This window comes from Diabrotica undecimpunctata, chromosome 3, assembly GCF_040954645.1.
Source record: "Diabrotica undecimpunctata isolate CICGRU chromosome 3, icDiaUnde3, whole genome shotgun sequence".
Taxonomy (NCBI): domain Eukaryota; kingdom Metazoa; phylum Arthropoda; class Insecta; order Coleoptera; family Chrysomelidae; genus Diabrotica; species Diabrotica undecimpunctata.
This window is the reverse complement of record NC_092805.1, coordinates 80,059,514-80,086,332: the sequence shown is the minus strand read 5'-3', so window position 1 is coordinate 80,086,332 and position 26,819 is coordinate 80,059,514. Positions and strand designations below refer to the sequence as shown.

The following is a 26,819-nucleotide window of genomic DNA, read 5'->3' as shown; positions in this document are numbered from 1 at the left end:
AACGTCGTATCCTTCAGAAACTATATTGTTACACACCGCTAGTATTCTGTGATATTTAACGGTATAAACGGCGTGTGACACTACAGTGACAGAGTCTGTAGCATCTGCAACATACATCCACTGTTAGTGTGTCTACTGTTTCTGTGTTATTTTCTGAGAACACTGGGGTCGATGTGTTCTGTACATAGACAATATCCAAGCTTCTGCAGCCGTAGTGTGAGTGTTTTCGCAAATAGTGTTTACTCAGACAAGTACTGATTATCATATATAGTTGCTTATTTTTACATAAAACGCATGCTGTATTCTGTTTTTCGTTATATATTTGCTTATTTCTTTTGCAGGTATTTATTTGTGACTGTATTTTAAATATTTTTATTATATTTCAGCATTTTTTTTTTTTTTTTTTTTTTTTTTTTTTTTTTTCGCTTTAGATTGTGCTTCTTTCCTTGCAGGTGTTTATTTTTGAAAATAATTTACATGTAGTTTTTATTATTTTTTAGCATATCACCCCTGTATATTTGTTTATTTCTTTGTAGTTCTTTATTTGCGACAGCAGTTTACATAAGTTTATTGTATTTGAGCATATTTCACAGATTTTCGTTCGGTTGTCTCATTTTTCCAAAGATTACGTCTAGCTCTACTCTACTATTTTGGCACTGTTTTTACCTTTACCCTTAGCAGTATTTTGGTAGATATTTCTGTGTTTTCACTGTATTTCGATGACTTATGCACTAATTTCTTTTGCCGTGGGACGGTGACAAGTAATTTTTGTTTATGTCAACACCTCTTGTCCTTTTTGACGTTTTTTATTGCTGCCATTACATGTTAAATGCTAGATTGCTTTTTCCATTTTTTTACATTTTGTGTGTATGTTTTTTGATGTTTTTCATATATTTTTCACGGTATTTCGTTGACTTTATGCATTATTTCTTTTTACGGCTGCTAGAAATAATTATTTTTAATAATTTATTTTATTGTTATTGTGTTTAGGCGGCTTGCCCTTTGCTTTTTTTTTTTGTTAGACGGTATTTTGCCGTGAGGTTGTAACCCTTCTTGTTTTACATATTAACACCTCTTCTGTTTTAAGATATGTTTGTTCATTATATATATATATATATTTTTTTTTTCGTTTATTTCTTTGTAGGTAATTATTTTTTAACTGTAGTTTATATAGTTTTATTGTATTTTAACATATTTCACAGAAGTTCCTTCTTTTTGTCTCGTTTTTCCAAAGATTACATCTATCGGATATATACTCAGGTATTTGTAAACATTTTTTGATGTTCTTTGCTATTTGTCGCTAATTGTCTGTCTTATGTCTCGTTTTTAGCATAATTCAATATGTTTTATTGAATTAACTGTATTTTATTACCTTTCCGACGGGTAGGTGTTTATTACTGTTTTGTATGTTTCCTCTTATAATTTTGATATTTTTTAATGTATTTTCATTGCATGTCACCTGCTTTGATCATTATTTCCTATTAGTCGATTGGTGCTTATTACTTTTTGCGTGTCGCCTCTTATAAGTTTGATGTTTTTCAAATGTATTTTTTACTGTATGTCGACTGCTTTGATCATTAGTTCCTATCCATCGATAAGTGTTTTATTACTTCATTGTATGTCGATTTTATTTGAACATTATTTGCTAGCCCTCAGTACGTGTTTATTACTTTTTTTAAATTGTTGTACACACTAGTACCTCTTCTGTTATGTTTTATGTTATTTTTTTTTTTTTGCTTCTTCTTTATTTGTAGGGTGTTTTTTTTTTTTACTGTAGTTTACATAGTTTATTATATTTTACCATTGTTCACGCTATACTTTGTTCATTTTTCTTTGCGGGTATTTATTTTGATAGTATTTAACATAGTTTTGTTGTATTTGAGCATATTTCACAAATTTTTGTTTGGTTGTCTCTCGTTTTTTTTTTTTTTTTCCAAAGATTACGCCTGTCTGGGTATGTACTCGCTACGTTTTTACAATTCTTTGTTGTTAATTTACAGGTTCATGTCTCGTTTGCATAATTGAGTATGTATCTTAACCGTATTTTCTTTGATGTGTACTGCTTGTGAATATTATTTTCTTGGCTGTATGTGTTTATTACTTTTTGCGTGTTGCCTTTCATGATTTTTGATGTTTTTTAAAGTATTTTTATTACGTGTTGTCGCTCATGATTTTCGATGTTTTTTAATGTTTGCATGTAGACTGCTTTGATTATTATTTTCTATATCCGATTAGTAGCAACAAAGATCCGATATAGTGCCGTTTTGATAATGTCTTTGTCTTTTGATTTTTGTGTTTACGTATTAAATATCGCTCCTCTTTCAGTTAACGTGTTACACGTAGTAATCTGACTAATAACAACAAAGATTTGCTGAAGTGTAGTTTTAGCAATGTTTATGCATTTGTGTTTTGTTTTAGCATGTTTGTGACCACCCCTTTTCTATCGATATTTGCATTTCTACCCCTTGCACGCTATTGTACGTTGAGCCGTTTAGACTTATAAGCTTAGTGTCCTTTTGACAATGTCTTTACGTTTGATTTTTACCTTAACATATTCATTACCACCTCCCCTTTCCATCGATACCTTCCACGTTGTCGTACGTTGAGTTGTTTAGACGTTTCAAGCTTATTGCCGTTTTGGCATTGTTTTTGCGTTTGCTTTTTATCTTAACATATTTAATAACACCTACCCTTTCCATCGATACCTTGCACATTGTCGTACGTTGAGTTGTTTAGACGTTTCAAGCTTAGTACCGTTGTCTTTGCGTTTGCTTTTTATCTTAACATATTCGTTCTCACCTTCCCTTTCCATCGATACCTTACACGTTGTCGTACGTTAAGTTGTTTAGACGTTTCAAGCTTAGTGTCCTTTGGGCAATGTCTTTACGCTTTATTTTTATCCATCAATACCTTGCACTTTGAACCGTTTGAACGTTTCAAGCTTAATGCAGTTTTGGCATTGTCTTTGCCTTTTTTTTATTTTAACACATTCATTACCACCTACCATTTCCATCGATATCTTGCACGTTGTCTTACGTTGAGTTGTTTAGACGTTTTAAGCTTAGTGTCCTTTTAGCAATGTCTTTTCGTTTGATTTTTATCTTAACAAAATCATTACCACCTCCCCTTTCCATCGATACCTTGCACGTTGTCGTATGTTGAGTTGTTTGGACGTTTCAGGCTTAGTGTCCTTTTAGCAATGTCTTTTGGTTTGATTTTTATCTTAACATAATCATTACCACCTCCCCTTTCCATCGATACCTTGCACGTTGTCGTACGTTGAGTTGTTTGGACGTTACAAACTTAGTGTCCTTTGGCAATGTCTTTACATTTGATTTGTATCTTAACATATTCGTTCTCACCGCCACTTTCCATCGATACCTTGCACGTTGTCGTACGTTAAGTTGTTTAGACGTTTCAAGCTTAGTGTCTTTTTGGCAATGTCTTTGCGCTTTATTTTTATCTTAACATATTCGTTACAATCTCCCTTATCCATCAATACCTTGCAAGTTGAGCCGTTTGGACGTTTCAAGCTTAATTGCACGTTGAGCCGTTTGGACGTTTCAAGCTTAATGCAGTTTTGGCATTTTCTTTTCGTTTTTTTTTTCTTAACATAATCATTACCACCTACCTTTTCATCGATATCTTGCACGTTGTCTTACGTTGAGTTGTTTAGACGTTTTAAGCTTAGTGTCCTTTTAGCAATGTCTTTTCGTTAGATGTTTATCTTAACATAATTATTACCAGCTCCCCTTTCCATAGATACCTTGCACGTTGTCGTACGTTGAGTTGTTTGGGCGTTACAAACTTAGTGTCCTTTGGCAATGTCTTTACGTTTGATTTTTATCTTAACATATTCGTTCTCACCGCCACTTTCCATCGATACCTTGCTCGTTGTCGTACGTTGAGTTTTTTAGACGTTTCAAGCTTAGTGCCGTGGATTTTTGTATAAATAACTGTATTAACAATTTTTGGAGAAAAGTTATTGCAGCAGGATCATTTAATTGGAATCTTTTTGAAGTGCCTTGTCCAAACGAAAATATCTTACAACAATTAAAAACTCTAATATCTAATCTTGTATCTGTATATAATTAAAAGTGTAAAAGATATGTTTTTAAGAAATATTATGTTAGAATTGTAAAGAATAAAAAGTTTTTTAGCGAAACTGCAATACATTTACGACTTAAAATGTTAAATAATAAGTAGCGAAAAATACACCTTTAAAGAATAGTTAGAAAGATCGTTTAGTCATCGGAAAAACCATATACATATAGCCAATCATATTTAAGGTTAGGATCAAGTACTGTTGGACGAGACCATTTAACTTGCAAACATATTTTACGAGTACAGTCTATGTAACTATTTCTTACCTTCTTCAGTCAGAAGATGTGTGTGTTTGGATTTTTGTATAAATAACCGTATTAACAATTTTTTGGAAATTAGTATAAATCAAGGTGCTGGTCTGTTTACATGCCTTATTGTTGCTCTCTGTGTCTGTGTATGCAGAGAATAGCACTCTGGAGTATGCTAGTTCTTTTCTTAAACGTTTCGGATACCTCTTCAGAAGTCTCTTACATTTATTCCTCTGGTTAGGATACACAATGCCTTATGAGACAATAAGTGAAACTATAAAACCTTGCGGTTGTATAGAAATATTCAAAATGAACGATTGGATCGATACTAGGACTGAGTACATATTATGTGAATCATGTAAAGAACAATTGACAAACCTGCGAATTGAAGATCAAAGGAGATTGGAAGCAGAACGAATACTTAGAGAACAACGACTTTTACACATACAAACGCAAATTGAGGCATTAACGGACGACGTTCAAATTAAATTACATCACATAATTAAAAATACTGATCGACGAAATACCCTTATCCGATATTTGAATAGAGGTTACCTGAGTAAAACGCTACTTGAACTACTAGGTTTTGTGAAAAAGGGACGATTTTGGCTGGCATATCCCAATCGCTTACTAAAGATGGAGGAAGATTATAAAGAAGTGCTTTTTTGGTACTAATGTAATGTAAATAAACAATACTTGTACATGTCTATGTCTTTTTTTAATATAAAAGTTTCAGTGTTGTATATATAACTTGTATCTATATGTAACTCAATAATAAAAGATATTTTAATGAAAGATGTGTATATTTCTCCTACGCATTACTACTGAATATGTTCTACGTAGAATGTCACGTTTTATATGGCAAGTTTCTAGATAAATTTTATAAAGATATAATTTGTATTAGTACAAGAGAATTGGGAATTTGACGTTGGTTCGTTTTATGATGTTTTTAGCCATAAATAATGATCGTATCGCACTTGGTCGGTAATTTTCGTAATATACATGAAAATACCTTTCTAATGGTATACTGCACGGAGCACTTGGTGCAAAATTGAGCGAGTTAGGGTTTGCTAGAGATCAAACTGCGATAAGAGATTTTTCTATGCCAATGGTTTTGTTTTAATGTTAATAACAATAAATAAGCATTTATAGTTCGACCAAGTTATTACAACGGCCGTTATGACACCTTACCATATATCTTTTGAACGGATAAGCGGAAATCGACGTATGACCCATCAAATTAAAGGATTTTGAATGATGAATTACATTGTGATGTTTGATTTAATAAAATTCTATGTATAAGATCTCTTTGACACCCTGTTACATTCTGCATCGAATGTCACGTCATTTCACGTTCTATGTCGAATGTCACGTCCTGCGTCGAATGACACGTCCTGCGTCGAATGTCACGAAATTTCACGTTCTGCGTCGAATGTCACGTTCTACGTCGGATGTCACGTTTTCTTAGGCACTGTACGGACAAGAAGAAGAAGAAGAATGTTCATACTGAACGTTGACATGGCTTCTGTGTGTCACCAACGCTTTCATTTGACACCTCATACGTCAAAATCAGGCCAATAGCAACGAAGAAATATGTTCTACGTAGAATGTCACGTCCTGCGTCGAATGTCACGTTCTACGTCGAATGTCACGTGACATTTCACGTTCTACGTCGAATGTCACGTCCTGCGTCGAATGTCACGTCCTACGTCGAATGTCACGTCATTTCACGTTCTGCATCGAATGTCACGTCCTGCGTCGAATGTCACGTGACATTTCACGTTCTACGTCGAATGTCACGTCCTGCGTCGAATGTCACGTGACATTTCACGTTCTACGTCGAATGTCACGTCCTGCGTCGAATGTCACGTTCTACGTCGAATGTCACGTTCTCTTAGGCACTGTACGGAAAAGAAGAAGAAGAATGTTCATACTGAACGTTGACATGGCTTCTGTGTCACCAACGCTTTCATTTGACACCTCATACGTCAAAATCAGGCCAATAGCAACGAAGATACGTTTTAGCGCCCATTTGGCAATGCTGCCATCTTTGTTTTTTATGTCAAATTATTCTCCGTCTCCTCCCCGTTCCAACGACCCCTCGTACGTCACGATCGGACCAATAGACACAAAGATACCTAATAATGCCCTTTTGGCATGATTTGATGCGCACGGCATATACTGCGTTCCACCCCATTTTTCACCCCCTTTCCAACGACCCCTTGTACGTCATGATCGGACCAATAGCAACGAAGATACGTTCTAGCGCCCATTTGGCACTGCTGCCATCTTTGTTTTTTGTGTCAAAGCATTCCCCGTCTCCTCCCCGTTCCAACGAGCCCTCGTACGTCACGATCGGACCAATAGAAACAAAGATATGACGTAATGACCTTTTGGCATGCTCCGATGCGCACGGCACATACTGCGTTCAACCCCATTTTTCATCCCCTTTCCAACGAGCCCTCGTACGTCATCCTACGTTAAGCCGTTTGGAACTTACGACCGGGGGTTGCGATTTTAGGGGATGCGAATTAGGGGATGTGCTCAGATATACATAGACTATCTACTTACAATACAATAAACATTATTGTGGTGCAGTCAGTAGGATAATAATGTTTATTGTATTGTAACTAGGCAAAATTAAAACTACGGTGGACTGTAAAACACTGGCTTTAATGCTGTTTAAACAAAAACATGATCGTCTTTTGTAAAATGAAAACTGTTTCTTGCACGAATTTATTGTCTTTACCGAAACTGCCAACGGCTTTGCTGGTTGATGTCTAGTCTCGATCTCTCTCTGTCGTCTCCTCGGTGCGCGCACTCCTGGTTGAAGACACGCACACTTTTGCCGGTTGTACAAAGTCTAAGATAATTGTTTGCGGCGCAAACAATTCCAGTCAAACTAGCAGATTCAGTTAGAATTTGAAACTACTTAGTTGGCCCTTTTATTTTCTGGCTAGAGTCTGAACCATCATCTGCTAGAACATTTATAGTGAAGTGAATGCTATTCGGTCGCCTGGCCTGCTTAGCTATCTGACTGACTTTGTTTGTAGAATAGCTTATGGATATATTTTTCTAAATACGTTAAATGTATTTTATCAGTGTAGTCATAATGTGATAATATTTTTCGATAGTATTTGGCATAAACGTAGTCGAAAAATCCTACTAACAAAATGGCTGATAAACAAAGAAAAAAAAATACATATAAGAAAGTTCAGGGAACAGTTAGTTCAAACAATGTTGCATGCAGATGAAAAGAAAACGGATTAATAAATAAGATAGGACATGCATGGTCCAAATGTATATAAGTAATGGCGAAAAAATTCGCCGTACATGTAAGCCTGTTAGGAAGATGAAAAGCCACAAAAAAGGTGAAAAAGTGAAAAGTACTTATTGCTGTGGTTGTTCAGTTCAACCCCATATATTTACGGAATGTTTCACAAACATTCATAGTTAAATAATTTACATGGTTCTGTAATGTTTAATTCTTTAAATGAAAAATAAAATGTAATTTTTCTTGTAATTTTTCAAGACGAAAGTATTACCCTTGACTTCATCTGAAAAATCATTGTCAGTAATTAGTATGACGATACAGCCCAAATCTAGCCTTGACTTTCTCCAAACTATGCCTCCAATCTTGCCGGTCCCGTGCCGATCTTCTCTAGGTTCTCACGTCAAGCATATTTTGCGTGTCCGCTGCCACTTCATTCTTTTATCTTTTTCGTGGCCTTCCTTTTGGTCTTGAGCCCTACATTTTAATATCGAAGTCTTTGAAGTTTAACGAATTCTGAGATCAGTGCCTCTTTAAACAGTTGGTAGAGTTCGTGTTTGTACCTGGATCTTCATACTCCGTTTTCTTTATTAGGTCCAAATATCTTCCTTAGGACTTTTCTGTTGAAAACTACCAGCTTTCGTTTTGTGTCTTCTGTCATCACCCATGTCTCACATCCTTAACACACTATTGGTTTGACAATAGTTTTTTAGACCCTGATTTTCGATCTCCATTGTATGTTTTTGGAGCGAAACACATGGGCTAGTGAAAATTAAGCTTTAATTACCTTTACTATTCTTTTTTGAATTTCTGGTTCCTCTGTGCTATTCGTGTTTCATGTAACTTTTAGATATGTGAAAGTTTCTACAGATCGTCCTCCAATTCAACTATGGGTCTGTTTCTGTGGGTCTATCTTTCATATACAATAATTTCAACCAAATTTGAAGTACTACGCTTATTCGTGCTTTCCTCTAATTTGGGATATTTTTAATATTCTCCTATTACCTTAAAATTAGTAACCAATTAGTTCAAAAACATTTTAAGTTGTGTATAATATAAATTTGAGCAAATATATTTTTTATTAAAAACGTAAATAACAGTGTATAACGTCTTAATGTGCAGTTGAGGCGCTTCCGACTAAGATCAAGTTTTGTGTCTTTAGTGGCATCAATCAATATTTTTACCAAAACCATCAATTCTAAATATACTATGAGTGCTTGTTTCGATTAACAAGATATTACTGGCGTAAATTTCCTCAGAAACTATTTTTAAATTTGTGCTTTTAAAATAGTTCTAGATCATAGGTACTAAGTAATATTTTAAATATTGAGTACATTTGACTTTTATTTGCGAGAGTCTTTAAAACTGGAACTATGAGTGCTTATTTGTTAATAGTACTTTTAAATAAACTTATAAATATATAGTTTATTTATTAGTGTTGTTTTGTAAATAACGAGTATTAGATTTAGAAAACGTTTTTAATAATGTTTTTTAACAATGTTGACATGCCCACAAATGTAATGGGCTTTTAATAAAATGGGAATCTAAATTTTTTTAAAATAAATTAAAAAGTATGAAGCAATCGTTGATTTTCGATTATTTAAAAAAATTAAATTTCACTGTACAATGTGTTCACAAAAAGTGTGTAAGTATTCTTAAATTTATGTTGTTGTGTTCATTTATGTTCTGAATGTTCTGTTCATTTATGATGTTATGTTGTAAAATGTAATGACATGTCTCGCAAAACAGGAAAACAGGAAAAAGTAAGAAAAGGAGTATATTAACTTGGAAAAGGATTACTACAGAAGCAATGTAACCAATTTGTGGCATTACGGTTAGAAGACCCTGATGGTTTCCAGGGTAACAACTAACAATAAACACGGAAGAAGATACATCTACCTTAGGAAAGGAATGTCAAACGTTAAAACGTTTAAAACAAATATATGCCATTGTCACGTCACGTCAGGTATTCACGGTTTTTGCTAGTAGTTGTTGGAGTAAATTTCTTAAGAAATGTTGAGCTTTTATGTTTCTTTTCACACTATCGAAAGCTGATTTAAAGTCTATATACATATTAAATATTTTTATGTCGTATTCATAGGGTTCTTCTTGAATCGTTCTTAGTCTGAATATATTGTCTGTAATGGCTCTATTTGATTTGAATCTTTTTTGACAATCACCGGTTAAATTCTTGGAATAGCTTAACAATCCATTATGGATAATACCAGAAAGAATTTGGTATACCACATTCAGCAATGCAATTGGCCCATATTTCTGGCATTCCTTCTTATCACCTTTCTTATATATTGGCTGTATAAGGCCAACTGCCTATTCCTTTAGCATTTAATCCTTGGTCAATATTATTATTTTTAGATAATGAATTCTTTTTTAGAGTTCTGACCTTCGATAAAAGATGTATTCTCAAAAACTCACATTTTTGTTTTTGCAAAAACTAGATGGAATGATATCAATGAACCAATAGAAAGATACATTAATAATCATTAAAAAATGGACATAAAAAAGAGAAAAATCAAAGAAGAAGCTCTCATTCTACTTAAGAAAGAAATTATGTGTAGCAAACCCATCAGCAGAATTTAACTGCTTTGGTTGCCAATATTAAAAGAAGAAGTCAAGAACAAGAACATATCAAAAATAATGGATTAAAGAAAGTCGCAGATATCATCTACAATTATGCACAGTACATATGCAACACACAATACATTAACTGATAATCTGTGATAAAAATATATTATGCAAAACACACAAAACAGTAAAAATTTAATATTCCCAGGGTAAAACACCGCCCCCAGATTTTTCGTCAATTAAAAAAAGGCTATCGTCTACAATATTAAGGTCATGTTGTAGCATTTATATTTTCTTTCGTATGTATTAAAAATCACCTTTTTTGAAAGCCCTTCTCTCTATACGTATTGCCGAATATAGGCCTCTCCTAATTCCCGCCATTCATATCTGTTGTTTGTAAGAGGTTTCCACATTGGTCCTGCAGTTCTTTTAATATCGTCGCTCCAGCGCATTTGCGGTCTTCCTCGTGGTTTTTTGGCTTCATATGGCCGCCAATTCCCGTTTTTTTTTATTCCATCGGCCATCCTTAAGACGTTTGTTATGTCCAGCACATTTCCATTTCAGATTAGCTGCCTATTCGACAGCATCTTTTACTTTTGTTCTATTACGAATGTCTTCATTGGTTTTATGGTCTTTGAGTGAGATACCCAGTATCTGTCGTTCCATAGCTCTCTGAGTTTTTCTGATCTTCTCCATGTTTATTTTAGTGAATGTCCAGGTTTGAGCTCCATATGTAGGTACAGGTAGGATACAGGAATTAAACACTTTGGTTCGTAGTCTTTGAGGTATATTTTTATTTTTAAGTACGTATGAGAGTCTTCCGAATGCTGCCTATCCCATTTTTACACGTCTGCTCATTTCCATAGTCTGATTTTCTTTGCTTACCCAGACATTTTGACCCATATTTATTTACGTATTCTATATCTGTCGCTTGGATGTCTATTATAGGTTTGTCAAAATTGTCAACTTTGTCAACTAATGTCAAATAAAAAAAAAGAAGAAAAATCACCTCGTATGTATTAAAACACCAAAGAATATTTTCAATGTATTTCTATTTCCTATAGTATATGTTAAAACAGCGAAAAAGTATTTTTAATCCTTTTGCATCGCTGGAATTGATATTAAACTCATTTTAGCATTTGTTTATACATCACAGATGCGTATTTCCTTGGTATTTCTTTGATCGTGAAGCCGCTTTAGGATATTTTGAGCGTCAAATAAACATACATTTTTCGGTTTACGTTTGGTTTTATCGAGCGCGAATGTCACTGTACAATGGATTGCCGAAGTGGTCAATTCATTGTTTAGTCAGGATTTAGTTTCAAATTCGTTATTGTTTTTCGTTCTTCCTTTTTTGCCATGGGAATATGGTATAAAGTAACAGTAGCAGTTCAATGTGTAGTTACAGTTTGGATTTGAAATTTTGACGCAAAAGAGCTCGGCGTGTAATCTTCAGAAAGCCAGCAGATCTTGTTTGTGGAAAGTAATATGTGTTGTATTATGTCCTAAATGAAAGATTTGTAAGGTGTTACAACGATATAAGGAGTCCACATGTTTTCGATGAAGTTTTGAAAAGCCAAGCTTTGAAGATTGCAGTTTAATTGGCCCCATGATCTAGCCCAACTTCAGCTTCCTTCGTCTATTTGTTTCTCCCTGGTTATTCTAGACTATTTTGTAGCTTGTGAGACGCATTGGTGTTATTTAGCAGTGTTTAGAAAACCGTTTCCAGCTCCAAAACTTTTAAAGGAGATATAGTATTCAGTGAAATCAGGTACTCTTTTTGTTAAATTTTTTTAAAAGTAAAAATAGACATTTTTCATCAATAATTGCTTTCATGACAAGTTGAAAAATTTTAATAAGTAAAATTATAAAAATTAGGGATTGGCTAACTGTCATATTAAATATCCTTATAAAGTTTTAAAATTTAATCTTGACATATAACAGCATTATTCTCTTCGGACATTTAGTACATACCTAACCATACAAAATGCCGCCCAACAATAAGTTCTTATAGTATCCCCAACTTCTAGAGTTGTAAACCGATAGCAACATTGTAAGTTGTTTTTGTTATTTTGTTATTAATATTAATATTTGTAACTGTTTATGGTGAGATAATATTAAATATGTAATGATTCTCCCTAAACCAACAGTATTATTTCCTTCAAAAAGATTCTAACCCTTTTGATGTATTTTTAGGATAAAAAAGCCTATCTTTCCATCCAGCAGGAAGATTCTTGCAAGCGGCGTCCATTTTAAATAGCTTAGGAACCTTCTTGTGTTTTGTTATCCGAGAAAGCCATGTAACTACCATTTTAATTTACTTTTTGTAGTTACCTTATTCCAGTCCCCTTTTTATTCACTTACCCACGACCCAGCACTCCAAACAAACCAAAAGTAGCCGTTCGCAAACGTTCCGGTTTGTTTTGCTTACCCTATCCCCAGCGCAGCAATATCTGTCCCCAATTCTCAACTCCCTGTAAGTGATCCCAATGTCGTAGGCAATATAACCGCTACAATGTAGGTCAACCGTCAGTTTTGAAAGACATAATCAAACTAAAAAACCTTTCACTCAATTTTTTAAGTTTTTTTTTACGATTTCCGGAGTGAAAATTGAAACTTTAAACGTTATTTAAAAATGCAATTTTCATTACAATCAATTGTGGCGTAACCCCATATAAATATAATATGTTACTTAAAAATACCACAAGAAAACAGTTTTAGAACCTTTCACCTAGGAATTAAATATTTTACACATTTCAAAAATACTTTTTTTTCCATTCATTCGTTTGTCATAACTGTGTACTAAAACATATCAGTCTTTTTAATTTATTTTAACGTTTACGTTGTTATTAGAATTATGTTGACTGTACCTGTAAGTGTAAGTACATAGTAAGGGCTGTCAGCTTTAGTAAAGAATTCGCTTATACGACTTCGCTAATATTTAGATTGGTCCACTTAAATATACATGCAAAAATACACAAATGTACTTGGAGCGCAGGAGGTTAACTATTGCTCATATCACGGCATAGGTAATATGAAGATGAAAAATCATGTGAAAGATGTGAACGTATATGGGGACAGCAAAATCAATATAGACCATTTCTACGTTTTAATTATAACATCACTAGCTATATGGAAGAAGCTGAAAACAACAAATTAATCTCAGCCCAAGAAAAATCTAAAATCCATCCATTAAAGGAATATATATATATATATATATATATATATATATATATATATATATATATATATATATGTATATATATATATATACATATATATATATATATATATATATATATATATATATATATATATATATATATATATATATATATATATATATATATGATGAGCTCTAACTAGCTATGATGTTGATAAAGGGTAGGAAAATATAAAAAAAAATAGAGAAAAAGAGAAAATAAACAACAAAATTAAACTGCAATCGTGAAATGAAAAATTATTAACGGTTATAGTAAAAATCAATGGATAAACCAGTACAAAAAATATTCCATGACCAAGACAACAGCGAACAGGAAGGGTGGGTTAAAGGGAGGGTGCAGCAATTGATGGTATAAACACATAATTAAGTGGACTGATAATTTAAGACAAATTACGTTGTATTTGTAATGTGTATATGTAAAGAAACTAAACAGTTTCGAAATCTAGACTTTTAATAAAAGAGTACAGTAAATTAGTGTTTTATTCACTGAGAATTTTTCACCGTAACCTCACAAATCTTTGAAAGTCTAGCCGGACACAAATAACTTTCTCCTTTTCTTTCGCAACTTTCCAACAAATAAAATCTTCACAATAACAATGATGTCCGACAAGTGACATTGACAAACAACACTTCAATGATACCATATAAAATAACTTGTGGTTCCTTACCTTACATTCCAGTTTTGACACCTAAGCTAATGAACATTTTTAAAAATGTTAATGGCTTGAAAATTGCAACTAAGAATGTGAAAACGGTATCGAAGTTATACACAAAGACAAAAGATCCTTTCACAATACAAGAGTCATGGAATGTTGTTTATTCTATACCGTGTGCCAATTACAACAACGTTAACATCGGATAATTATCTCGTAATTTCCACAATAGGATGATCTCACATAGCAGTGACATAAAAATCAACAAAATAAATGCATGTGCACTCGCAGAACATGCAATAACTCGAAAACATGAGTTCAATTTCGAGGATTCCTGTATTTTGGCAAAAAAAAAACCATACAAAACGTGTTTTCTTGGAAATGTGTTGCATAAAATCTAGTACATCTTGCATTAATAAAAAGTCTGACATAGATAAATCAAGCAACATTTATTGTTATTTACTAGAAAAACATCAAAAATAAAATAAATATAAATGTCTAAATATTCTTATATGCAAAACTGGTTACATACCATTAAGAGAGGTTAATAATTAAAAATCAAAACTACCCAAATATGGGCCTCTTGCTTCTTGAAAAAAATAAATTCAATATTAAGAACAAATAATGACACTTTAATCACATTGCTTTTTTTCTTTCTGTTCTCTATGTATTAGAGTTAAAATATATCATCAAAATATGTCATGAAATAAACTAAGTTTTACTATCCTGACCAAAATTTTTAGAATGTATTGTCCATTATTATATTTTAAATTTGTGTTGTTAATGTTGAGTGTCAAAGTTTATTTTAAATAATCTCAACGACTAGTGAGTTGCACTGACGAATTGTGATATTTTGTAAATATTTACACATTTTTTTATATACATTACAGTATCTTGAAAAAGAAATAAAACCATTCCGAAAGCTCGACAAAAAGTCAAAAGAGTGTTTCCCTAATATCTCGGCCAATCCTCTGACTGCAGCATTAATAAATTTAATAAATAATAAAATATCCTGTATTTCTTGTATATATATAAATATATATATATATATATATTATATATTATATATATTATGTATATATATATGTATATATACATATATATATATACATATATATATATACATATATATATATATATATATATATATATATATATATATATATATATATATATATATATATATATATATATATATATATATATATATATATATATATAAGAAAAAAGAAGTACTTGTGACTCGTTTGGAACAAATATATAACTGTTTTGGATGAGTTGGAGTCAATAAAACTTTAATTGACTGCAACCCATCCAAAACAGTTATATATTTTATATATATATATATATATATAATATATAATATATATATATATATATATATATATATATATATATATATGCTGTCACTATTTTTCCGGGATTGACTCCGCGTTGTAAAATGCTGGTTTTCTTGAAAACCATTGTTTTGGCGACGTTTCGGCAAGGTCTCACTTGCCATTCTCAAGCCTGGTGGATCTACTTCTCGTCGTTACTCGATTAGTACTGGTCGAGTAACGACGAGAAGTAGATCCACCAGGCTTGAGAATGGCAAGTGAGACCTTGCCGAAACGTCGCCAAAACAATGGTTTTCAAGAAAACCAGCATTTTACAACGCGGAGTCAATCCCGGAAAAATAGTGACAGCACATATAGCTCCCGCGGAAACCTCAAAACAAACATATATATATATATATATACACTTCCCGTGTTCGAATCGGTATCAATAGAGTGTTGTGACTGATTTCAGCACCCCAGCTTCATTAGACTCTCGGGCTGATACAATTTCAAACTCGCAAAGTCCAACGAATGTCTCCTAAAACTTGACGATTGCAGTAGTTAGCATCTGCTTTGGTAACCATGAACGAAAACGATTTAATTATATCGTTTTCTGTCCCTTGGACTATACGAAATGTGTAAAAGATTAATTAAATTGTTGAATTGAATGGCCAAATATATGGCCTAGGAGGACAAATTCATTAAACTTCCCGTGCTCGAATCGGTATCAATAGAGTGTTATGACTCATTTCAGCATACCTGTTTCTTCAGACACTCAGGCTGATATAAATTTAAACTCAGAAAGTCCAACGAATGTCTCTAAAAAACGACCACTGCAGTGGTTACCGTACAGAGCCATATATTTGGCCATTTAATTCAACAAAGCGATAGTAGCTTTTTCTAAAAGATTTCATCGTTTACATATATATATATATATATATATATATATATATATATATATATATATATATATATATATATATATATATATATATATATATATATATAAATTTAACATGTTAATTTCCCCAACAAAGACAAAATGCATGGTTATAACTGCAAATTTACTAAGATGTAAATTGGAGCTGGAAGGTCAGATCTTAGAACAAGTGATGGAGTTTAAATATCTAGGCATCACATTATCTAGCTACGGAAAGCTCGAAACGGAAGTGGAAGATCAAGTGAATAAAGCAAACAGAGCCGCAGGCTGCCTAAACGAAACAATATGGAGAAATAAAAATATCGGGAAAGAAACGAAAGGCAGAATTTACAAAACAGTCATCAGACCCATAATGGCATACGCAGCAGAAACAAGACCTGACACAGAGAGAACAAAAAGGATGTTAGAAACAGCAGAGATGAAAACACTTAGAAAAATTGATGGTAAGATACTATGGGGCAGAGCTAGAAGTACAGATATACGACATAGATGCAAGGTGGAGAACATCAAAAACTGGGTTTTAAGAAATAGAAGAGTAGAATGGAACGATCATATAAGCCGAATGACAACAAATAGAGTAGTAAAGACGGCAAGAGACGGTTCCTCAATAGGAAGACAATCAGTAGGAAGACCACGCAAACGATGGAATGACAACTTACTGGAGGCACATTGAAAAACAGACAGGTGACGTAATAGTGACAGATGACGTTACAGCGCCACTGTGACAGGTAATTTTAAATGGGACCTTATAGCAAGTGATACCTCGTTTGAAAGGTATTGAAAATACCTATTCAGTCATAATAATTTTATTTGAGTTTAATCTCATTTTAATAAATAAATTAAATAAAAACTAAAATTGTACTTTCGCATTTAATTAATAAATACTAAAACCTCCGCCTCTGGTTACTTGTCAAAAAGTTGACGTTTTACAAATTTTCCAATCGTTTTTACGTCAACGTCAACTTTTTTGACAATTAACCAGAGGCGAACGTTAGAATATTTATTGATTAAATACGAAATTATAATTATTTTAATATACCTATACCTATTCAATCATACTAATTTTGTTTGGATTTAAGATTCTTTTGATAAATAAATTAAATAAATACTAAAATTCTAATTTGGCATTTAGTTAATAAGAATTCTAATGTCAGCCTTTGGTTATTTGTCAAAAAGAGTTGACGTTTGTCAATTCTCTAGTTGTTTTTAGTTTGCAAAAGTGTTTATAGCCCAATATTTAGTTTCTGTTTCTACTTAGTTTAGTCAATTCAAGTTTAGTCAAGTTACTTTTAGTTAGTTGTTCTTAGTTAATATTTAGTTTAGTTAGTTAGTTAGTTTAGTTTAGTTAATTATTATTTACATAGGCAGAATGGTACGTACTGTATCCGATAAAGTAGCAGCTGTGTTACTAATTGGTGAATGTGGAAATAATTTCCATGCAGCGGAACGTCTTTTTAATGAGAGGTACCCCGATCGCCCTATATCGAGATCTTATTTGAGAAAGCTTCTTCGGAAGTTTAAACAAACAGGTAGTGTTCAAGATGTCAAACGATCTAGTCGACCAACAATTAGTCATGACAAAAAAATTGACATAATATCAGAAATGGTAGTGAACCCTACGTCTTCTACAGCCCAAGTTGTATCTATCTATGGAATCAGTCAAAAGACAGTACACCGAGTGTTGGCCAAAAACAAATTTCATCCATACAAATTAAAAATTGTGCACCAACTTTCAGATGATGACCCCGACCGAAGACTAGAATTCTGTGAAAATATGTCCAATAAAATTAACCAACAGCCCAATCACATAAAAACAATTTGTTTTAGTGACGAAAGTACTTTTTCTCTCAATAGAGATGTTAACAAAACAATGTGAGGTATTGGAGTGACACAAATCCTCAAGTCTTTCGTGAAACACATACACAATTTCCAAAAAAAAAAAAAATGTTTGGGCAGGTATTTTGGGAAACCACATAGTTGGGCCTGTTTTTCTTAATACTAACTTAACCGGTGAAGTGTATCTGGAGATGTTACAAAATACAATTGAACCATTAATACTTGAAATTCTGGAGGATAACCCAGATGAATTCGGCAACTTGGAAATAACGTTTCAACAAGATGGTGCTCCTGCACACCATTATGGTGCAGTAAGACGTTACCTAGATGAGGAATATCGTGGTAGATGGATTGGACGACGAGGTAAGATAGAATGGCCAGCTCGGTCACCGGACCTCACACCATTAGATTTTTTTCTGTGGGGATACTTGAAATCTAAAGTTTACGCTACAGCAACAAAACAATGTGAGGTATTGGAGTGACACAAATCCTCAAGTCTTTCGTGAAACACATACACAATTTCCAAAAAAAAAAAAATGTTTGGGCAGGTATTTTGGGAAACCACATAGTTGGGCCTGGTTTTCTTAATACTAACTTAACCGGTGAAGTGTATCTGGAGATGTTACAAAATACAATTGAACCATTAATACTTGAAATTCTGGAGGATAACCCAGATGAATTCGGCAACTTGGAAATAACGTTTCAACAAGATGGTGCTCCTGCACACCATTATGGTGCAGTAAGACGTTACCTAGATGAGGAATATCGTGGTAGATGGATTGGACGACGAGGTAAGATAGAATGGCCAGCTCGGTCACCGGACCTCACACCATTAGAGTTTTTTCTGTGGGGATACTTGAAATCTAAAGTTTACGCTACAGCAACCGACAATATTGACATTTTGAAACAACGAATTGTTGAAGAATATAGGGCAATTTCCCTCGACATATTTGAACGACTACGGCAAGAGTTTAGAAATAGGATGCATTACTGTCATAAAGTAGATGGAGCACATTTTGAACACTTACTATAAAAACTGGTTGTTAAATATTTATCAATTAAATGAGAAGCTACAATTTTAGTATTTATTTAATTTATTCATCAAAATGAGCTTAAACTCAAACACAATTATTATGACTGAATAGGTATTTTCAATACCTTTCAAACGAGGTATCACTTGCCATAAGGTCCCATTTAAAATTATCTGTCACATTGGCGCTGTAACGTCATCTATCACTATTACGTCACCTGTTATGACTAGTTGAGAAGCCTACGTCTGTTTATTACCTCCCTCTAAATTTTACTATTATAACAATAACCGTTCAAAAGATACGAGGGGGGGAACGGACTTTTGACTAGCACTGTATATATATATATATATATATATATATATACATATGTTAGGGAGGAAATAGGTCTTCGAATGAATATCAATAAAATCGCAGACTATGATAAACGCAGATGAAAACCAACTTTTAGAATAAGCTTAAACAATACAAAACTAACTAGTGACTATTTTTCCCATTTTACCTTGCATATAAAAACGCTTAGAAGATCGGAAAAAACCGTGGACTAGACATGTGAAAGGAGTGGGGGACATTACAGACCTTGTGGTAAAAAGTAAATAGATATCTACATCCAGGGAATGGGAATGGGGAATTGGGAATAAGAATACAAATGATAAAGGTCTTAAACTAAATGGAGTAGCGATCTTATGGAACGCTGGAATGAGATCAATGGGGCAACAATGAATTGAGACTTTACTTAAGACAATGGGATGCTTATATACAAAAGATTATAGAATAATGCTCGATAGAATAAATGCTATTGACTCAGTTGTTAATAATAATAAATATGTTTTGTCTTATGTATACCAATAAAACCCCTACTTAGCTACTGTAGTTAAAATTTCACAGGAAAACGGGAAAGGTAGTATTACAGTTCAAAAGTTTTTTTTTGAGTTTACTACTCTTGATAAATTAGTTCAAATTTACTAATCTTGGTTCATGCAAATGTTACTATTTAAATTATTTTGATCATACTATATATAACCATCAACTGAACACGTCGTTTTTGATTAGAAAAATAACTCATAGTAATTATAGGTCTACTCCCACACAAAATTTCTTTGGCATTGTTAACCTTTATGCGATCGAAATCTATTTTAATTACCAATTAGACAAACCTACTTACCGTTCAGTCCTCGATCGTTTCTCTGCCACATAATTGCATCCAATAATACTAGAATGTTCGCAGTAATCATTAAAATACTTATCGAACTTTTTCCACATTTCTACAACTTTTTTAACGCACTCTCTTCTCACATAATTCACTATCGATCGCAGTGAGTTGTTGATTTAACTATCTATCTTCTTTTCCCAATTCGTCTAAATTTAGTTCAAACGAAGCTTTGCGTCTTTAGAAATTGCGCATTATGAGAGATTTTGTAGTTGCGTTCGGGAGTTTGCTGAAATAAAAAGGAGTTGTTAGATACATGTTTTATAAATGGCGTGATATTTATGTAGGTGGGTTTGTGTGTTGAAATTATTAATAAAAGTAATTTATCAACTTAGATATTAGAATGGATAGGATAGGAAGATAACCTTTTTATATAATTAATAAATAATCATATCATTGTATACAAGGTGTCGGTAGATGTATTGGGAATTTTTAATGAAAATAATGGCAGTAAAACAGAATTTCCAAATTTTAATAATTATGAGGAATCAGAAATTCTGAAAATCCCGGTATTAGCAGAAAACATCAAATAATACTGAAAATTATAGTTGTGATAATTTACCTAACTCTATAATGCGCGATTTTTTGTATTCTTACAAAAAATATATTTGTGTTGGGTTGTATATTGAGGTATAAAGATAATAAAAAAAATTTAGTTATTCAAAAATCTTTAAAATGATTTTATTAAAAATGAAAATGTAGCATTTATGATACATAGCGTGTAAATTGTACAATAATTCATAATAACTAAGTAGTGTGGAATTTATGAAAACAGTTATTGTTTTTATTGAGACAAAAATAAAGTCCACGTTTGGAGCAGCATATATATGAAAAAGAAGTACAATTGGGCATCTGGCATCTTTGTCTGACATTTTGATATAAAGGCCAGTGTAACTGTAGATCCAGCATGTTTTTCTTAGGAGAGATGTAGCTCGTTGTTGCCGATCCATTCTTTTTTTTCAACAATGTCCTTTTCCAATTCTGATGACCTTCCTCTCTTTGGCAGTCGATTACCTTCAAGATGGCACAAACACTTTGCAATTTCTGTCGAAAATCGGCAAGCTTCAAAGGCGTTTCACTTCTTCTTTCAGGTAGGCATAGTCGGTACAAAAGCCAGGAATTTACAATAGTCATATTCAGCATATGACAAAAAGACTCATATACCACTTTTTGGATTTAATTTTAATTTTGTAACGCCCAATGAGGTCAACACCTCCTATATGCTTGCTGTAACTTTCAATAACACTGAGACAATCGATGCTTACTTTCTGATTTGGGTCTGTTATTTCTCTGAATTTTTGTTTAGGTCACTCTTTAGGTCACCAGAATATGTTGATGATATGAACAAAACGCACTGTTTTGTTGTCTTTGTATGCAAATAACCATATTTCTACTACTTTAAAATCACATACGGACATCAGAAATAATTCTTGATAATCTTACAACCACGCTGCTTTAAGCTGCTTCAATAACATGCAAGTTTGCATTTTTATGTTTCTTTAGATTCACTTATATCTAAATCATGGTCACTATTTAAAAAATTAGCTGCTATTTCTTCTAATTCCCAGTCAGAGGTCTACTTGTAGTCATAATTACCCTGCAAAAAATGCTACGTATCAGATCTAAGTTGTCGAATTTTGACGACAATATGTAACTTAAAAGTAAATAATAAAAGGTATAGCTTGCTCTTACCTTTAGATTTTACAAAACCTTTGATCCAAAGTTAGTAGATTTAGATCAAGAATTTACTAAAAACAATGAAAATCTAGTGACACTTTTGATACGTTCTCAACACAACTCCAATAGCGTAAGCAAAGTAACCAATTTTAGATGCGTGTAATATCACTCGCGACAGTCAGCCTGTCATATGTATTAGTTAAATTCTTAAGAGTTGTTAAATATAATGTACGCAGCTGAAAACTGGGTTGTAGCAAATCTGCTGCATGGCGCAGTATAGGGTTAAGTTACTTTAAATATTTATGTAACTTGTTTTTTCCACAATGGAAGCCGTCTATTGTAAACCGGTCGTATTACAAGCAGTAAGTAAAATAATTTTACATCTTCCATTTACTCATGATTCCCATATCAGGATTCTAGAACCCTTTACCAGCTTTAACAGGTCTAGTGGATGGCATACCTTATGTTTTGAAGTCACTTGGTAGCCCCCAAAAAGTGTTTGCCCCCTAATGATTTACAGTTATACAAGATATAGTTGACTATTTTAGGTTTACTGAAAAAAAGTCCTGCTTGTTTTTTGTAGTACTTAAGCCCTATTAGCACATAGCTGTCCAATATACATTTTGGCATGTGCTTCGCCGGGTATATCTTTATAGCGTGAGTTATCTTGTCTTCGAAGGCAACATAAACCATAGTATGAGACTTTTTTCCAATCGCAAACGATGCTTTCTGGCACTCCCACAGTTGGCACTGGACCGAAGTATTTTGTAGCTGATGTTCTTCTTGCAGTTGCCTCAGCTTTTTACTGCTACTTTATCCATTGGCCAGCGACTTCTAACCCATACCAGTGCAACATTGTTATGTTCCGCCAGTCTGTCGAGTTCCTTTCAGCATTCCATATACTAGCCTAGAGTCCAGCTTAGGATTTGTAAGAGCCCCTATGACTACTTGGCTATCTGTGCATATAGATCCGCCTTAGTTCGAAAGCTTTAGTGTTAATTTCTCTTGCATACTGCGAGAATGTAAAGATCTTTAGCTGAAATAAAGAAGTGTCCTAGTGGAATACAAATGTTTAAATCTTCCCTACTAAGTCTAAGTCAAGTGTTTCATTTTCGACGTTCCTCTCGTAAGCAAATGTCTACTTATAAAGATACTATAAGCCTATATCTGGTTTCTATGGACAGAAATCATTATCCATTCGGTATCCCTAATTTTTTTTTAATATTACCATATCCTGATCTAATAGGTGCATTGTTCAGGTTTTCTCGCAGTTTATTATATTTTATTCTCACCTGTCTCTTATAATTATATGTAAATAAGGCAGGTCAAGTAGTTTACATGACCGCCATTAGTGTGTCCCTCGTAGTTCCTGTGATTCCGAGGCAAGCAACTTTTTGCGTCTTGCTTAGTTTTGAAGATAGCTTTTTTTGTATTACACCTTGGCCACCATACCACTAACGCATAAGAAATTATTAGTTTTACCACCATCTTATAAATATAATATAACATATTTGGTTTTAAACTCATATTTTTTCATGAGTGCGTCCGGCTATCGTTAATGTAATTATCGCTTTCTTGGTTATTAACTATATCTGCTGATTCCAAATAAGCCTTCAATAAAATATTACTTTACTTAATTTATTAGATTAAGATGTATACCATTTAAGATTATTCTAGTTCCATGGCCGGTATCGATCGTTAGATATCATGTTGGCTACCATATTCGCTACCCGTACTTTATTGACAGCAGCTCTAAATAATGATTTCATAATTTTGGACTTCTAAGGGCTTATGCCAAGCCCTACTTTTAAAGTTTATTCTATAACTAGAGTCAGAGTTTGTTGCAGTCTATCTCTGCAACAGAGATAGACTGCAACAGTGCTTTTAAATTTGCCATGGGCTAAGTCATCCGCATGACATGATGCCTGTTGTTACTATGTTTAGCTATCAGGCCATTTATGACCAGATTTCACAAGCGAGGAGATAAAACTCCCCCTGTGCAGTCTCTTGTATTGATACTGAATTCCCCAGTAACGCTGCGTATATCACACAGCTTCTTAGCTTGAAGACTATTCATGAGTTGCTTGTTCGTCTACTTCTTTCGTCAGCATTGTCTCTTGGTTTTCTAAAACGTACGAGATATTTCAGTACAAAGGGAACAAGAAACTCTCCAAAGAAAGCGAGAGTATGGAAGACCAAAACTATTCTAAATTTACGTATGTAAAAATAAAATTAATATTTTGTAATATTTCCATCAGCTTTAATAACAGCTTGTAGTCTTCGGTCCACCGTGTAAAAGGAACTATGAAATTATCTTCTTCAGAGAGCTCTTCCCAAACCTGTTGTATACAGTGTCACAGCTCTTCAGCATTTTGAGGTATAAAATTACACCGATACAACCCTTTTATAATAACCCCCACACATTCTTGATTATAGTTTCGATGTTGTTATATTGGAGCCACTGGTTTATTATATTTGCAGTGTGAACAGGACAATTATCTTGGAGGATAAAATTATTTTCTGGATATAACTGTTCTACATTGGGAAACATGTTTTCTAGAATATTCAGATAAGTCTGCCCAACAAACTTGCCGTCAATACGCCATAACATTCCCATTCCTCTAGATGAAATGCATCCCCATACATTGGCGCTAAAATGACTAGCTGCTCGATATCTATCAACAAATGCAGGAAAAAATATATTATTATCTGGTTTCTTCTTCTTAAAGTGCCTATCCGTTCCGGACGTTGGCGATCATCACGGCTATCTTCACTTTGCTTATTGCAGCGCGGAACAGTTCAGTGGCAGTCGTGTTATACCACTTTCGCAAATTTTGAAGCCAGGAAATGCGTCTTCTTCCCGGTCCTCTCTTACCATTTACTTTCCTTTGGAGAATCAGCTGGAGAAGGCCGTAACGTTCTTGATTTCTCATTACATGACCTAGATATTCCAACTTTTTAGTTTTGACGGTCATGAGAATTTCACATTCTTTCCCCATTCTACGCAGGACCTCCACATTAGTAACTCTGTCAACCCAGGATATACGTAAGATGCGCCTATAACACCACATTTCGAAAGCTTCGAGCCGATTCATAGATGCAACAGTCAGTGTCCATGCTTCCATTCCGTAGAGCAGAACTGTGAATATGTAGCAGTTCAATAGACGGCATTTTGTTTTTAATGATATGTCTCGACTGTTGAAAATAGTTCTCATTCTAACGAATGCTGCTTTTGCTTTTATTATTCGCTGTTTAATTTCTGTTGAGTGGTCCCATTGGCTATTTAAATTGGTGCCTAGATATGTATATTGCTCGACTCTTTCGATATTCTGTTGGTTGATTGTAAGTTGAGCGTTTAGTATTGGTTTTTTACTAATTGTCATAAATTTGGTTTTCTTTATGTTAAGAGCTAGTCCGTATCTGTTGCTGACTTCTGTTATGCGATTTGTTAATATCTGTAAGTCATTCAGATTATCGGCAAAAACTATAGTGTCATCTGCATATCTAATGTTATTCAACCATTCACCGTTTATTAGTATTCCTTTCGCACAACCGTCTAAAGCTTCCTTAAATACCCATTCAGAATAAATATTGAACAACAATGGAGACAAAATACAGCCCTGTCGTACTCCACGTTCTATTGAAATTTTATCAGTTAACTGGTCTTCTATTTTGATTTTGGCCGTTTGATTGTAGTAAATGTTTCTGATAATTCTAAGATCTTTGTTGTCAATTCCAATTTCTTGCATTAGAGTCATTAATTTGTCATGTTTTACTCTGTCAAATGCCTTCTGGTAATCTATAAAGCATACGTATATATCACAATTCACATCCCTGCATCTCTGAAATAGCACCTGTACAGCAAAAAGGGCCTCCCGTGTTCCCAGAGCATCACGAAATCCGAATTGTGTTCTTGTTAGTTGTTCCTCACATTTTGTATATATTCTTTTGTGGATGACCTTTAGAAATGTTTTAAGTAAATGGCTCATAAGGCTTATAATTCTATAGTCTTCGCACTTTCTCGCATTGGGTTTTTTTGGAAGATTTATAAAAGTTGACACTAACCACTCTTGGGGAACCACGCCCGTATCATATATACTGTTAAATATATTTGTCAACCATTTTATGCCATCATAGTCCATAAGTTTTAAGAATTCTGAGTGAAAATTATCAGGGCCTACTGCTTTACCATCTTTGGTGCTTTTGATGGCATATTTTACTTCTTCGACTGTAAATGATGGTCCAGATTCGCAATTGGTGTTTGTTGTAATACCAGTGTTACTTCGTATATCTTCAAAAGTTTTTTCCACGTATTTGATCCAAATATCTCTTTTATGCTCTATTTCCAGTACTATGTTTCCCTGATTATCTGTCAGGAATCCAGTGTTCTTGTGTTTATATAAGCCTGCCGCTTCTTTAATCTTTTTATGAAGGTTAAATGAATCATGTTTTTGTTGTAATGACTCTATCTCTGTACACTTCGAGCTAAACCAATTTTATTTCGTTATTTATGTTGTTGTAGTAATTCTTATTATCTTTAGCGTTTCTTCTGTCTTCCGTCATACATAGAATCTCCTCCGTCATCCATTCCTTTTTATTTGTTCTTTCAGGTTTTAAGTATTTTTCTGTTATTTCTTGACTTACTTTGTGCAAATTTTCTAGTTCTACATCTGTGTTATCTGTTTCTGTACGGGCCCATGGTTTTTCTGTACGAGCCCACGTTTTTTCTT

General features: G+C 33.5%; 1 protein-coding gene across 2 annotated transcripts in view; it reads right to left on the bottom strand.

The window, feature by feature from the left end:
• LOC140436947 (pickpocket protein 28-like) overlaps nt 1-26,819 on the bottom strand; it is a 313,241-nt gene that overhangs the window by 170,316 nt on the left and 116,106 nt on the right. For both annotated transcript variants that reach the window (XM_072526128.1, XM_072526129.1), the window contains exon 2: nt 20,368-20,641. In XM_072526128.1, coding sequence (XP_072382229.1) covers nt 20,368-20,465 — 98 coding nt within the window. In that variant the 5' untranslated portion in view covers nt 20,466-20,641. The remainder of the gene's footprint in view (nt 1-20,367; nt 20,642-26,819) is intronic.